The 16693-nt window shown below is 50.8% G+C and overlaps 1 protein-coding gene across 3 annotated transcripts in view; it reads right to left on the bottom strand.

Annotated features, from left to right (window-relative positions):
• SCUBE3 (signal peptide, CUB domain and EGF like domain containing 3) overlaps positions 1–14876 on the bottom strand; it is a 36123-nt gene extending 21247 nt beyond the window's left edge. For all 3 annotated transcript variants that reach the window (XM_059076338.2, XM_067006062.1, XM_059076339.2), the window contains exons 1-2: positions 14792–14876; positions 968–1090 (exon numbers count right to left, since the gene is read on the bottom strand). In XM_059076338.2, coding sequence (XP_058932321.1) covers positions 968–1090; positions 14792–14876 — 208 coding nt within the window. The remainder of the gene's footprint in view (positions 1–967; positions 1091–14791) is intronic.
• Between the last annotated feature and the right edge of the window lie 1817 nt (positions 14877–16693).

The raw sequence follows: 16693 nt of genomic DNA, 5'->3' as shown, positions 1-16693 counted from the left end.
TCATAGCCTACAAACTATTTTGCATTTTGCTATTTTCATCTAAACTTAAGTCATAAACATGTTTACGTTTCCATCCAGTCTTTCCAATTATCACTGTACATGGCTGCAAAATATTCCATTATGTTGCCACATCATAACTTATTAATCCCTTTTCTCTACTGTTAGTTTCCTTCCATTTATTTTTTTTTATTAAATTATTATGATATATCATGAAATCTAACCAATTTTATAATCAGTCTAGAATGTACTTATATTCTTTATTACTGCACATGCATTAATTTTATTCAACGAAAAAGTTATTTATTTTTCTATCATAACTGATGCACCAAAAAACATATTCTCCCATATATTGTTTCTTTGAATTCCCTTTGAACAAGTTCCTGAACATGAAATTCCTGGGTCAAAGAGTATAAATAACTTCAAGATTCCTGCTAGGTATGACAAAATCACTTTTCAATTCATAATGTCACCAGGAATTAACGAGTGCACCTTGTGCATTGAAGTCTTAACCAGCACCGAAGGTCATAAATTTAAAATAACATCTCCACTGCTTTGGTTTGCATTGCTTTAATTATGAGATGTGTTTGTTTATAGTATGAATTTCCCCTAGGGTACATTGCCTGTTCTCATTCTTTTGGGGCATGGCATAAGGGTCTAAAGATGGAGGCTCCAGAGTCAGGGAACCTCAGGCCTTAGTCCCCATGATTCTGATCCCCCCACCCAGTCAGGCTGTATGGCTGTGAACTGTTCCCACCAGGGCCTTAGCCAGCATATATGGTGGTGCCTTTGTGCAAATTAGAAAACGATACCCTCTCTGGGAAGAAACAGCTTTCCTCCAGCCCTCTCCCCACGCCAGCAGTGATTGCAGGCCTTAGTGTAATGTACAGTGTGGCCAACTGAGAGCAGCTCAGTGGGGGTCTCCCCTCTCCAGCAGGTCCCCCTTCTCCAGGTGCCCTCCCAGCCTCACCTTTGCAGTGTTTACCATCCCCTGTGTAGCCAGACTTGCAGATGCACTTGTACGACCGTGGGGTGTTCTGGCAGATCGCATCGATGTGGCAGTTGTCAGTCCCCTCCACACACTCGTCCACATCTGGCAGGGACAGAAGAAACACATGAGACCCTCTCTTGGTACCTCCCAAGGGGTGTCTTGAAGGTGGTCCCTCAGGGCAAAATCCCCTCTCCTCTAAAATAGACAGCAACCCCTCCAGAAGCAGGTGGCCTCCTATACCCCTCCGATTTCAGAATCTTTCCGAATTCCTGAAATTCCTGTAATTTCAGGAATTCAGAAAGAACGCCCACTCCCCTCAAAAATACTTAATCCACAATGACAGCTAAAATTCCATCATTGGAAACACTCCTCTTTGATTTAAAAACAAACAAACAAAAAACCTTTGGACTGGGGAGGTAGCAACACTTGATTAGAAACATTCAACCTAGGGTGAATTAGTTTACCTTTCTTAGGAGCAGACTTAGAGGGAGGGGGAAGAGAAAGGCACAGGGACAGTGGCCTCTGGGAAAGTGGCAGGGTCCAGCAACTATTGGTAATTCAAGGAGGAAGAAAGGGAGACGGGGCATCTGCGGAATCTTCATCTGCCTCACAATTCTGCTTGAGACCAGGCCTGCTCCCACTTGCCCACCATGGCGCCAAGAATCTTTAAAGGAAAGAAGTTCCATCCTGGAAGATTTGCCTAGGCCCATCCCTCAACAGCAGAGGGACTAGGGGCTGGCAGGGGCTGGCACCAGCAACCTGAAGTCTGGTAAGTGCAGCCCTTGCAGCTCTCCAGCTGACTCATTCAGGTCCATCCATCCCACCACCCTGAGCTCTTTCATCTAACCCCAGGTGCACCTCGCTCTGACACAAGGTGCTACTCACAGATCTATGCTGAACAAGAGGCCACCCAAGATCTAGCAGAAAAGACAGTGTTCAGAAAGGACATAGGAGGGGCTTCCCTGGTGGCGCAGTGGTTGAAAGTCCGTCCTGCCAATGCAGACGACGCGGGTTCGTGCCCCCATCTGGGAAGATCCCACATGCCACGGAGCGGCTGGGCCCATGAGCCATGGCCGCTGAGCCTGCGCGTCTGGAGCTTGTGCTCCGCAACGGGAGAGGCCACAACAGTGAGAGGCCCGCGTAACGCAAAAAAAAAAAAAAAAAAAGAAAGGACATAGGAAAGAGAATAATTTATTATCTTTGGGCAAAAGACTCCAACCTCTGGGACAATGTTACGGTGCCCATAAAGCTGAACTGAAGTAGGTGAAAATGTTTTAGTCAAAACTGCTTTATAATTTAAGGCTGTGGAGGTTCAGAGATGACTCTGACCAGCCAAAAGGGGAGACAAACATGTAACATGAAGCAGGATGTGTCGAGTGCCACGAGGGAATTAGAGATAAGGAAAGAGGGTCCTCAACCTTGGCTGCACATCGGAGTCAACTCCCCTAGGAGATGCCCAAGTGCTACCTCCAGAAATTCTGGTCAACTGGTCTGGGCTGAGACCTGGTCATCAGTATTTTTCTAAAGTTGCCCAGGTGAGGCTAATATGCAGCCAGGCTTGAGAATCTCCATTAAAGGGAAGATCAGAGGAAGAAGAGACAACTTCTAGCTGTGAACTAGGAAACCCAGGGTAGTGTAGCAAACTGCAAGTAAAGAAATGGGATTTGAAATCAAGATTGCAACTTCCAAGTGTGATCTATGGGTCATAGAATTGCTTGGCTTTTGTTAAAATGCAGATTCTTAAGCCTGATTGCTGACCTATTGAATCCAAATCCTTAAGGTGCTTCATATATTTTTTATTGAATGAATGAATGAACAGATCAGTAATTGCTCCAATTTATAGACACCCATGAGTCCTAGCTTGAAACAGTTAACTGTTCTTTTCTTTTTGATGTCAAGAACTTCCGGGATAGGACTGAGGCTTCCTGGGGCTAAGAAGGGAACTGAAATTTGGAAGAGTGCCCCCAAACACCTGCCTCAAATCTTCTGGGCTTCTATTCAGCTCTGCACTCTACCCTCCAACTCTTTGACCCCTCTGCAGCAGTCCACCACGCCCAGTGATCTAATTGCTGTAATTCACACTTATTCTCCACCTCCCTCAGGCTCTGCAGTCTTAGTATCTGCCTGCTAGCTCACCTAAGGAAGTCATCCCAAAGTAAATGGATGGAGAAGAGGGGGCATAGAATTCTAGTTCATGAGACAGGGCAAGAGGGACCTGTGTAGATAGTAAGAGGCTGCATGGAGAATCAGTTTGTCCAACTGATGAAGAGAAAATGGTACTAAGAAACGTCTTATTGTAGAAAGATGATAATCAGCCAGTGCCAGGTTCAAATCCAGCCCTACCACTCTCTAGGGCGTGTTCTCTGCTTCTCTTATTTGTTCCTCTTTAAAATGGGGATGATAATACCTTCTCATGAGAGGCTGTGAACAGCTGATGAGATAATTTGTGTAAAGTACCTAATAAAGTGTCGGAAGCTTGAGATGATAATTATTAAATCACTGATTCAGATAACAGGTGCTCTATGACTGTGCTAAGATGGTAGCCACTAGGCACATGTGGCTATTTAAATTTAAATTACCTTTTTTTTTTTTTTTTTGCGGTACGAGGGCCTCTCACTGTTGTGGCCTCTCCCTTTGCGGAACACAGGCTCCGGACACACAGGCTCAGCGGCCATGGCTCACGGGCCCAGCTGCTCCGCGGCATGTGGCATCTTCCCAGACCAGGGCACAAACCCGTGTCCTCTGCATCGGCAGGCGGACTCTCAACCACTGTGCCACCAGGGAAGCCCTAAATTACTTTAAAATTCAGTTCTTTAGTTGTCCTGGCCACAGGCCAAGTGCTCAATAGCCATATGTGGCTAAGGCTACCACAGTGGACAGCACAGGTGTGGAACATTTCCAACATCACAGGAGGTTCTATTGGACAGCATTACTCTAGGAGAACTTAATAAGGGATACCCTGGGCCTGAGGGGACCAAAAAAACTCCCTGAGGAGTGGGACTCAAGTTTGAGTTTTGGAAGTTGGGTAACCATTAGACAGAAGGGGAAAGGAAATTTCAAGTGTGGTTAAACGCATGAAGAAAGACTAGGCACTCTGAGGTCCAAGTCCTTATTCTCTGTCTCCACATTTGCACATGCCCCCCATGTTGGGGAAAATATCTTTTAACAACTAATTCTAATCTTTGAACGGAATCCAAAGTTTTAGATGTTCTTATTGGGTCCCCCGGAGGCAAGGGGACTGGATGACCACTCCCTTCCCTGTAGTAACCCTTGTGAGTCTTAGAGGCAGGTACAGAGCACTGGGCAATGCCAGTGACTGATAATCATCCTGCTCATCCTGCTTTGAGCCCTCTTCCCCTTCTGTGTCTCTCCATCCCTTCCCCAGCGGCCAGAAGGACAACTTGGAAACTCATCTGGAAGCTCCTCCTCTAGGGCCATCTCAGAGGTACATGCTTGTCTCTGAATCAGCTGGGGCTTTACAACAGTCTACATCAGGCTGTCTGGGCTCCGAGTTCTTCCGTTTGCCTCTGATTCAATGCTCACCGGTACTGGAGTGGATCCTGATGCTGACTGCAGCAAACCCAAGCTTCCTGGCAGAACCTTTAGACCCTTCAGGCAGTTGGGCTTTTCCTGCCATCATACCCCTCCCCCCCATTCCCTGCTCAAAATACTTATCCCTCTCCAACACCTAAACCATTCTACCCCTTTTCACGCATTCACACATCTCATTCTTCACGTCTGAAATGCAGTCCTTTCTTTTTTCTTGTAGCCACACTGTTCCCAGCTTCCCAAACCTGGCTCAAAAATTGTCTTCCCAAAAGCTCTTCCTGGTAAGCCCTATTCCTGATAAGTTCCAGGCCCTAGGGGACTCAGTTTGCCTCAGCTCACTTGCAACTATTACTGAGTTGCTCTGCTAATGCTTTAAAGCCATCTTGTGTGACATGTTCAGCTTTCCTCACTTGGCTGGTCACTCACTGAGGATGGAATTATTACTTGGATGGAATCTTTTGAAGCAGAACAAGCCTAAAACAGAGCTCTGAAGTAGGGCCCCAAATTATATCCAGTGTCTTGTGTCTCCTTTTGCCAGTTCGTTCTTTCAGAGCTCCCCCCACATATGCCCACCCCCAATTTGTCCATGCAGGGATCCCTTCAACACCCATGGGCACAGTCTCATCTTAGTTCATTCTCTCAGGGTGCAGGTGTTTACTATCTGGCCTGACAAACCAGGCGATACTGTTGGGCAGGAATTGGTTTAGACCAGTGGCTGCACCCTGGGATTCCCAGGGGACCTTTAAAAAAATGTGACTGTCTGGGGACTTCCCTGGTAGCACAGTGGTTAAGAATCTGCCCGCCAATGCAGGGGACAGGGGTTCGAGCCCTGGTCCAGGAAGATCCCACATGCCGCGGAGCACCTAAGCCCATGCACCACAACTACTGAGCCTGCGCTCTAGAGCCCACGAGCCACAACTACTGAAGCCCACGCGCCTAGAGCCCATGATCCGCAACGAGAAGCCACCACAATGAGAAGCCTGCGCGCCGCAACAAAGAGTAGCCCCCGCTCACCACAACTAGAGAAAGCCCACGCGCAGACCCAACACAGCGATAAATAAATAAATAAATAAATAAATAAATAAATAAAATGTGACTGGGCACTCTCTTAGACCAGCTGCATCAGGATCTCCAGGGTGAGTCTGGACTGCTCTCTGTCTTCCTTTCCCAACTTAGATAATGTGATAGACTATTTGCCCAAGCTGGGAAGAGACCAGGGGCAACAACCTGACAGAATGTTTGAGAAAAGGTGTTCTGGAGTGATACTGTGTCTGTTCAAATGCCAGCTGCACGCATGTCCTTGTGGTCCTGGGCCAGCCTCTGAACTTGCCGGCTCCTTCCTGTTAGATGGGAATAATGATAACAGCACCACCTCATGGGGCCACCATGAGTGGCAACTGAGTTAATACTTATCAAGTACTTAGCAGTGCAGGGATACAGTAAATGCTCAATAAAGGTTTGTTATTTTATTCCTTCTCTCCAACCTTCTTCCCAGTATCCTTTCTGAACCCCTCTCCCCTTCCCTCTTCCCCTTACCAAAGCCCCATTTGAGGCCTGGTGTGGGGAGATGCGGCACTAGGGGAGCACGTGATGGTACAGGGAATTGGAGGGAGACATATCCTTAAAGGTATCTGTGCCACTGCCTACTCTGTCCATGCTGGGAACTGCCCAAGCAGCAGGTGAAGTGGGTGAGAGGCCAGCTGGGAACCAAAAAGCTGCCCTCCACAATCCTCTGTAAAGACTGTCCTTTTGTGCCCTTTCCCCCACCCCAGGCACTGGCCTGGATCACAAGCTGAATCAGGGGAGAGTGGTGGCTGCAGACACCACAGATGAGCCAAGACCTCCCTGCCTCACCTTCTCCTGGCATGAATGCACAGGTCTGTAACGGCAGCAGCTTTTCCCAGCACCATCTGACGTTTCTTCTGGATTTGCTTCAGCACCTAACAGAGCACTGCATAAATTCTGCTAAACAGGGAGGAGGGGTGGGATGAGGCGGGGGATATGAGGGTTAGAGGACAGACTAGAAAAGCTGGATTATTACAACACAGGCTTAAGCATTAAGATTCCCTTCTGAGGATGGGGAAGTGTACCCTAAAAGGGAAGGAGGACCCCCAAGGAAACACTTTATCTGCTTCAAAATTTTGCCCAGGTCCAGCTCTGGAATAACCAGGGAAAATGAGCAGGAATGCAGGCTACAGAGAAGCAGATGCCCGTAGGTAGAGTCCACCCCATCTTTATGTTACTACAGTGGTCACCTTACTACTCAGAGAGGCTGGGTGTCGTTGTGGACAAATTTGCTGGGCCCAATGCAAAGGTCCAAAGGAGCTTGCTTGGTGTCCTCATGTGCCCACATGGCTGTGGCATCCGTCTTGCCCAGCCAGGAAAGCCCAGGATGTTTGCTGTGTCTACCTCATTCCTCTATTTTCCTCTCTTGAAATGCCTTCGAACCTCATCCATCATTGAGGACCAAGTGTAGGTGCCACTGCTGGGAAGCTACCTTTGACTGGTGCAGCTTTCTCTAATTTACTCTTTCTCTTTAACTCCGAAGGCTTTTACTGTCAGGTTCTCTCATCCTCTGACCAATTGCTATCTTGTGATGCCTCTTACATGCTAACCTTACACCATTATTTAACTTTTGGTTCCTGTGTATTATCCTCCTATGGAAGCTCTGAGCTCCCTGAGGCCATGGCTTCTGAATCTTTGAAACCTGTACAGCAGCTAGAATAGAGTTGAGCATATTCATTCAACCATTCAACAAATAGTTATTGAGCATTTGCAACATGCCAAGCACTGTGCTAGGTGCTGGGCATTCAGCAGTGAACAAGACTAATATATATATATTTAAATTGGGGTATAGTTGTTTTACAATGTTGTGTTAGTTTCTACTGTACAGAGAAGTGGGATTCCTTGTGCTATACAGCAGGTTCTTATTAGTATCTATTTTATACATATTAGTGTATATATGTCAATCCCAATCTCCCAGTTCATCCCACACACGCCCCCCTCGCCCCCACGCTTCCCCCCTTGGTGTCCATATGTTTGTTCTCTATCTGTGTCTCTATTTCTGCCTTGCAAACCAGTTCATCAAGACAGACTAATATATTAAAAGCATTTAGTAAATATTTGCTTAACAGATGCATGGGTGGATGCATGGATAGATGGATGGGTTGGTGGGTGAGTGGATGAGGTCCATACTGTGGCATCCTTTCTGTTCTGTGTTACCGCAGAGAAAAAGCTCACTTCTTTTCTCTCCTGTAACCCCACAACTGTTCTGGGTAGAAGACAGTCCCAAGAAATTTAGTTTTAAGTTAAGGGTAGGGAGACTGGTAACTCAGAAATGGTAAGATACCCACCGAAAGGCATATATTTGGTCATGCTGAAGCCAGAAGAGATGGAACCAACAAATCTAGTATAAGAGGGAATCCTATAGAATACACAGGCATCTCTTCAGAGTACCCTTGTCAGACAGATGTTCCCCAGCCTCAGTGCTAACACCTTCAGGACAGGGCACCAGGGGCCAACGTTCCATTGCTGCTCCTGGTCAGTTCCCCTCTCCTTTCTTCCATGTTGCCTCCCACATCAAGTAACATCCAGAGTAGAACCAGCTCAGGTTTTGGCCATGACACCCTAACCTGCAGCAGGTGCACGTATGTGTACCTGCATATGTGCATATCTGCTCATCTGCAGCTACCCGTATGTGCACATGCTGAAGCCTGGAATCCCAGCTCCGGCTTCTCAGGCTGTCTTCCCAATTTGGAACTGGGCTGTGACCTCAGCTGGAGCCTGGGCCCATCCTCAGCCTGGACAAAGCCTGGGCAGGGGTGAACAGGCCTAGAGAGAGTCCAGGAAACCAAACAGACAACCCCAAGGAGAGGAGACAGAGTACTTTGTTCTTTTCAAAAAAGTACGCTTCCCTCTCCTACAAGCTTAGCCTGCTCAACTGAAGAGCCAGGAAAAGCAGTTGGTGCTTGGTGACTGGAGAGGTGCAGGGCTGAACTTGACAGTGTCCTATCTTATTCCTAATCCAGCTCCTTGCTTATTGGAATGTACCCCTAAATGGACAAGAATTTTCTCCCTTTCAGTGTGGACTAAACCAACAACCCTGAGTCAAAGGTGTTTAGAGGATGGGTAGGGTAGAGGGTAGTGGGAGTGGGGAGGAAAGAACAGAATAACTGGAGAGGGAGTCAGGCCGTGGGCTGAGGCACATTCCCTTTTCATGATGATCAGTCTTCTCTCTCCAAATTGATGGGAAAAAATAATAAGATAAACAGTGATGATGTCAGATGATGTATAATTCCATTAAGCATGCAAAGTTCCTTCATGTAGGCCATTTCATGTGGTTCCCAAACAGTCCTGTCTCTCACTGAATCCATGAGGAACACGCCCAGAGACAGTATCTTGGGAAAGAGAAAACAGCTAGCGCACAGCCCAGGACGCAGGCTTTCTGACTCCCAGGCTGGTGCTCTCTCGGTACACAATGTCTTTTATAAACATATGAGGGAGGAATCATGCCTTAGCTGTCATCACGCCCCGCCCCCCCATCCCCACCCCAGCTCAGCACTTAGTTCAGCATGAAGCAAGCATCCACTATGGAACCACGGAATGGCCTGGAACTGACATTCAGATGTTCCTGGGAGGAAGTCAGCAGTAGGCATACAGATGCTCCCAGGCTTTGGGCATGGGGGCAGCAGGGAGGAGGGCAGGGCTGTGTGTGGGCAGTGAAGGAGGGTGGTTGCACCATGGTGGGAGCAGACAGAGTTGCAGTGAGGAAGGGGTGGGCGGTGCAGCAGCGGGCAGGTGTCTCCTGCCCTTGGATTCACTAGGCTAGGCGAAGCAGCTGGTTAGAAACAAAAACAAACACCAGGGATACAGGTTCCTGCTGTTAACAGCTTCAAACCGCCAGAGGAAAACTCCAAATAAATATAATTAGAAACTTGTAAAAACGTCCTCTCTGTAAACCTGCTCCCCAGGGTCTACCCTTTAAGCGCCCCCCCCCCCTTCTCCCAGCTCCCCCCAAGCCCACATATCCTGACACTCCACCCTCTCCGAGGGATTCCTTAGATCTGTTTCCTTATCCTGGATCTTCTCTCCAGCCCAGCAGCTCCCGCCCAGGTCTGTCCTCAGCTGTTGCCACCAGTGACCAGAGGCAGATAGCCCCTGGCGTGGGGCTCTGACATCCAAACCCCACAGATCTCTAGGGCTATGGTTCTAGCCACAGGGAAAACATAGGTAAGAGTGAGGGCCACAGCACCCTATTTAAGGGGCGTCATTCTGCCTGTAGTGCCAAATTGCAAAATCCAATGGCAACTACAAGATGGTGCCTTGGTCTGAAACGGGGAGATGTCTAGGTTGGAGCACGACAGAGAGGGCTAGTCTTGGAAACTGAGACTATATGGTGTGGGGCAAGAACCGGGGCCCTAGGGCCTTGTCCAGAGAGTACTCAGTTCCCAGGACACAAACATTTCAGCTCTACTTCCCAATGCTGCTGGATACACGTACATTTGCACCCACAGAAATACACACGTGTCCTGCAGGGGCTGTTTCCAGGGGGAAATACCCCACTTAAGGACACGGTAATGTGAGGCCCCAGGAAAGTTGCGGGGGCGGTGGGGGGAAGAAAGGAAGAGTAGCCACATGACGTAGACTTGGGCAGGAAAGAGTGAAGCAGGGCCCAGGGAGAAAAGGGCACGAGATTCAGGCGAGAAGCCTGGGGAGCCCCAGCTGCAGGATTGGGGCTTGCTATAGTGTCTTCCACCTTCAGCAGGAAGGATTTTGAAGAGATGCATAATCTCAGAGCTGAAAGGGACCCTACTGATACTCTCATCCACTTGTAAGTGAGGAAGAGCATTTCAGTTATTTCCTCAGAGGCCCCAACCCTTGGGCTCTGCATTTACCTAAATCTATCGGTACCTACCATACTTCCCACCCTGTGCCATTTGGGGCTGGCAGTATGTGGGCATGAAGAGAGTGGCCAGTCTGGTGACAGAGGGGCCAAAAGGGGACGAGGAGGGGAGGGTCCACGTCCCCTCTTAGTCCAGGCAGCTAGCTCCTCTACCCCTCAAACATCCCTGGGTTGGCAGTTGTATCACTTTTCCCCCCAAGGACCAGCAGTCCCTCTGTTTCCAGACTCCCATCTAAAAACTGAGCCTGAAGAAGCTGTCCCCAGGTCTGGGCCTCTTGTGGGTACTGCCAGCCTCAGAGTAACTCTGCAGTTTCCAGCCCTGACAGGGACTCTTTCTTATAAGTGGTCATGTGCTAGGGGTATGGGACGTCAAAGGAGGCCCACACCCTGACACACAGGGACCAGAGCCGGGGGCAGGGAATGGGGTTAGTTCAGGCAGCAAGCTCTTTACCTCCATCTTCTCAAGACGGTCTGAAGCCATCCATTCCCTTCCCCCATGCTCAGTTCAAGGCATGGGACCAAGCCATTCCACTTCTTTACTTCTCCAATGAAAACAAAATGCACGTTGCCTGCTTCCTTTTCCCTCTCACCAGAGCACAGACACACACTCACACACCCTGAGTCATGCACACGCATGCTCACACGCCCCAGTGAGTGCACACCGCGCATTCCCAAACTCACACCCAGGGCCGGCTCCTTTTACAACAGGTCCCAGCCGCTTGCTTACATCTCAAACCGGTTCTCATGTGCTCAGATTCCTGAAGGTTTCAGGAAACAGTCTCATTTAGGGGTGCTGATAACTTTCTTCTTTCTCTGACTGTGGTAATTCTGGCCTTGGTGTCTTCTAGTCCCCTTTCTCTCATTCCACCCTGCAGAGACTCGGGAGATGAAGGGTGAGAAGGGAAAAAGTTCTCCCCTGGCTCCAGGCTTTCCCCACCCCCTTAGAGGACATGTCACTGAGAGAAGAGAGGTCAAAGGGATTCCTGAGGAATTTCTAAGCAGTCCACCCCCACCTCTCCACCCTTCTGGAAAAATGAGGGGTGGGGGTCAGGCTTAAAGGGAAGATAGGCTCCAAGAGTGGAGGCTGCCTCTCCCTCTCTCTCCCCAGTGTGGCCTGGATGGGGCACGGGCAATAGCCGGCTGCCCACGGGGCCACCCTCACCCGCTGACACCGTTATGGTTTTCATTTCATATTTTGGAGGGAGGGGCTAGGAGGAACAGTCCCCTCACTGTAAGAGCCGGCCACAGGAGCCCAGGGAAGCAGGGAGGAGAGGAAACAGCCACATTAAAGAGGAAGAGAGGCGTGGGGGAAAGAGAGACACACACACATACACCCAGACAGAGACCCGGAGAGACGCATCGAGACAGAGAGACACTGTCTGCTGCCAGATGAACACTCTCAGTCCCAGGGATGGTGTTACTTGGAAACTCTAAATATACGACTTTATCAAAATTCTATCCCTAATGAGGAGAGGAAACAACCAGGTAAACTAAATGGCCAGGCTGGCTCTCCCAGCCAGCCCTGGGGACAAGTTTTCCCCAGGAGGCCAGGAGACCTTTTCATTCAGCTGTAACCTGAGCCCCATGCAAGGATTAGGTCTTTTTAACCACTGCTGCACACCACCACCACCCCTCAAAAAAAAACAAAGCAAATTAATGCTTTTAAGTTAACAATTATCCTGGTTATCCAGTCTGTCTACTTTAAAATACACAGACAGGCACTTGAAAAACACTCAAAATCATGTACCCTCATGCTCACTCATTCCCAGTCACACACACAGTTCTCAAAGACCCTAAAACATCTGTATACATGCTTAACAACTAAGTCACAACAGAGACATACACCAGCTATGTCACCTGTGGGTGATCGTGGTAAACCACACACACACACACACACACACACACACACACACACACACACACATCTGCATACTCGGGGCTCCCTTCTGTGTCCCTCCCCTCCTCTCCATTCCACACCACTTTGCTTCTCCCCTGGTGAATCTCTGGAGAAAAGGGACAGAGGCCCAGATATCCCCAGTGCTATAGTAACTCTTGGCAAGATATTTGCCAAGGTTATTTGTATTTTAAAGACTTGCTAGAGCTTCATTTAAAAGCATGTAGCATTCAAAGCACACCTTCTGGCACTGGTGATACCTTGGAGATATGTCTGAGAGCAAGGAATGTCCACAGCACCGGCTGTGGGTAAGGCTGCCCTGCCCAGTCAATACTTGTCCTTCCTGCAGCACTGGCCTGCAGATTTGGGACCAGAGGTATCCCCCTACCCCAGCAAACCTGTTGTGAGGCAACTCTAGAAGACCAGGTTGATAAATTTCCTGAATAGTAGGGTTAAAGGTAGCTGAAACGACAGGCTTGGAATCTATGCCCAGCTAGACTCAGGGATCAGAAAGAAGGAAGGAAGATACGAAGCTAACTGCAACCCAGGCAGAGCAAGCGTGGCTCGAATGTGAGATAAACAGTGGGCAAAACTATAGTCTGTAAGTTCCTTGAGGGCAGGGCCTCCGCTCTGGCTGCATTTCCCACAGCAGCAGCAGGATGAAATGCAAGAGGGAGCCCTGAAGTACCTCCAAGAGCTTCTGAGTCCCTCAGTCCCTGAAGGATAGGTTGATCTCTCAGGTTTGAAAGCCTTGGCTTGATGGCACCTGTCCCTTCTCAGAGTCTCCATCTGCCCCACAACCCCCCCTCCCCCGAATATACTGCTTGCTCCTCCTTTTGGCCCCAGCCTCACTAGGCCACTACAGACACTGGCTTCAACTTGAAAGAGGCCCTTATCTCATCTCTAGATTACTGCATGAAATCTGTTCCTTCCTTCAGACTAAACTCCCTAGCTAATTCCATGTTATGAGTAAGTCAGCATGCACTACAAAAGCCACCTTTGTTTATGAAAACACAAGCAAATCCACAGTGGGAGAGGGGCTACTCCCAGCCTGGGGGTGGCAGTGGTAGTGGGCTGTCTGGAACCAGGACTAGAGAAGAAGCAATTTGGGGATGGAAGGGGTGGGGGTGGGGTCTGGTATTTGACAGCCAAGGGTCTCTAGTGTTTTCGATTCTGTTAAAAGACAGGTTGGAGGAGGACAGGGGTAGGTGAAGAGGCAGTGCTTGGGGAGAAGAGGATGGCACTGATATAGCACCTTCCTTTTAAGAGAGTGGGAGCCCATCCAGGGCACAGAGCGGCTTACGAGCCAAGTGCTCAGGCTCCAGGACACAGCGACCCGACTGCCAGAGACTCAGACTTCCCCAACTCCCAAGGTCAACTTTCCCTGGTGGCCCAGCCACCTCCACACCCCAACTTGGCTTCAAGGAGCCCCTAGGACAATAGACAGAATCATATTCTCCTGGGCAAAGCTGTGGCAGGAGGAATTTTCTTTTTGTCCATATAAATCTCTTCCTGGGTGAGGACTCGATGGGGGAAGGGTGCAGCAGGAGGTCAAGGGGGAGGGGAGTCTGTCCCCAAGAGAACTGTAGCCCACCAGCCTGGTTTCTGCCAGCACAGCCTTGGGACTGGCCAGGCAATGAGCCTGGGGTCAGGGATGGGGGCGGGAGGGCCTCCCTGACTCTAATTCCTAGAGGGATCTGTCAGAGCTCCCCAGCCTGGAATTTTACTTTGTTATTTTAATGCAATTCTGACCTGGATTTAAATGGAATTGGAAACCCAAGGCCTTAATAAATAAATATTATGATAAGAAATGAAAGCCATGCAAGACGAAAGAGATTTCCCCCCAAAGAGGCAGAAATGCGACATTCTTGCCGGGAGCCAGAGTCACAGAAATTTTCTTCTCTTCTTCAGCCCCCTACCATCCAGAGGGAGACAGTTGGTTTTTTGGTTTTCCTTAAAAGATCCTATCTTTGTTTAACATTTTTCTGATAAGACAACTTCGAAATTTCTGTCTAACTTTGAGGATTGGGGGCGAGGGGAAGAAATATAGCATGGCTGAAAAAGTTTTCATTCTTTCAGTCTGTCCAGGCCAGAACTTAAGTTTTCTGACAATATTTGAGAGGAGAGAAGATTCTCTCTCATACTTTTGGAGGACAAGAAGTCTTTGGAAGATGCTTGGGTGGCAATGAAGTCGGGCAGAATTCTGAGATGCGTGGTCACTTCTGCCCAGGGCTCCCCAAACTTTTCACTCACCCATACCGCCCCTGGCTCCTCCAGCCTTTCGCCTGGGGCGCAGAGCCCAGAGGTCAGGCCCCCAGCCGAGGAGTGCGGGTGCACAGTGCCCGCTCCTGACAGCAGCACGCCTCCCAGCACCTGCCCTGCCCCTCGGAAATCGCGCCCCCGCCCTCGGGCCCTGTAGCCCAGGCAGCCCGGCGCCCGCGCGCCCCTCCTTCCTTACCTTGCACGGCTTTGCTGTGCTGGGCGGCGCGGGCGTGGACCAGCAGGACTAGCAGGCAGAGCCCGGGCACGCGTCCCGAGCCCATGGCTGAAGCTACGGGCGGCCGGGCGGCCGGGGCCGGTCTAGCGGCCCGGGGAGGGCGGAAGCGGGCCGGGCCCCCGCGCGCCGGAGGGGGAAGGGGAGGGGGTGCCCCGCCGGGGCCGGGCAGTGGGGTGCGGGCGCGGGGCGCGGACTGCGGCGCCCTTGGCGAGAGGCTCCCGATGCTGCCGGCTTCTCCCGGCCCGACGCCGGGGAGAGCGAGGCGGTGAGCGCGACGAGGCTGGGGGCGCCCGGCGCCGCTGACGGAGGGGAGCCCCCGCCCTCTCCAAGCCCGGCTCCGCTAGCGGCGGCGGCGGGGCTGCTCCGTATAATCCCACCCAATTCCCAGCTTCGCCTGGAGAGAGCTGCAGCGGAGAGCGCGCAGAGCCCAAGCGAGGGACCTGAGAAAGGGGAGGGGAAACGCAGCGCCAGAAACACGCCCTTTCTGCCTCTCTTTCTTCCTCTCTCGCTCTTTCTCCTTCTCTCAGGCTCCGTCTCTTTTTCTTCGCCTTTCTCCTCCTCCTCCTCCTCTTTCTCCTCCTCTCCTCGCTCCTTTTCGTTTTCTTCCTCCTCCCCCTCCTCCACCACCTCCTTTTGCGTGCTCTTTTTTCTTTCAAATGGGGCCTCGGCGCGGCGGCCGCTCCCCCTGCGCGCCCGGGCGCGGCGGCCCCCTCCCCAGGCTGCCGGGCCGCTGCCTGCAGGAATTTACAATCCGGCGCTGGGGGAGCGGGCCCGGTCTCCATGGAGACGGCTTCCCCGGGAGCAGGGAGGTCAGGCGCAGACCGCGCACAATCAATGGATCAATGCAAGCACCGCTCGGCTCCAGACCAAACAGCACCCGGCTCCGGCTCGTCCTGTCTACCGGCGGAAAGAGTGGGGGAGCTAGGGTGCGCCCCCGCGCTCGCACGCGATGAGAGCTGTGCGACGCAGGTTTGCACTCACACCTACAAGAGGAGACAAAGAGAGTGAAGGGTGTCGGGGAGGCTGGGCTAGACCGGACGGGCACTCAGGCTCGCCCGCCGACACAGCGCGACACGCGGGACACAGCCACACGGGACCTCGAAAAACTGAGAGCGGCTCCGACAGCGGGTCGAGTTACGCCCTCCCAGCTCTCACCTCCACCACAGACCCCACACCCTCAGGACTCAGTCCCCATTTGTAGTGCCGAGTCCACTTTAATTGAGGACCAAGAAGAAAGTAGCCTTTCCCCAGCTGAAACTGCCAGCTCCAGAGCAGACTCCCTCGCAGTTAAGGCCTCGGACGGAGGTAGCCCACTCGGCACCCTACCCGTATAGACCTGGGTTTATGTATAGAAAACACTCTCATGCGCTCAGCACAGGGGCAAAAGCTAACCGGCAGAAATCTGCCTATGTGTGTAAACACAGAGACCCAAAGATACGCACAACATTCTCCTCCATACCTGCCCTCCCACCTTCAAGATGTGGTCCCCACCAGAACATTCTTAAGCCTTCATCCTTTCAACTTGCAGGAGCAGAAAAGGAAAGATAAACGACATTTTTAAAAATAGGGGCAAAGTGTGCCAAAGGAGCAGTGTCCCTGAACCGTGGACAACACCTCCTGACGCATTTACCAGCTCTGCATCTTCTCTCCTTCCATTCTAGCGGAAAGATGAAGGACCTCTTGAAAGGTGGTGAGAGCTTTCTTGGAGTATGGAGCTTTGGTCAGAATGAGACTTCCAGGCCCTAGCCAGCTACTTATGCTTCAGAGCCAATCTTCTGCAGGGAAAAGATCTTTGGGACACAGACTAACCTCAGAGAGTCCTCAGGGTACCCAGGAGGAAGGGACAATGACCAGGCTCCCCCT

Source organism: Kogia breviceps, chromosome 10 (genome assembly GCF_026419965.1).
Source record: "Kogia breviceps isolate mKogBre1 chromosome 10, mKogBre1 haplotype 1, whole genome shotgun sequence".
NCBI lineage: Eukaryota > Metazoa > Chordata > Mammalia > Artiodactyla > Physeteridae > Kogia > Kogia breviceps.
This window is presented reverse-complemented; position numbering and strand designations above follow the sequence as displayed.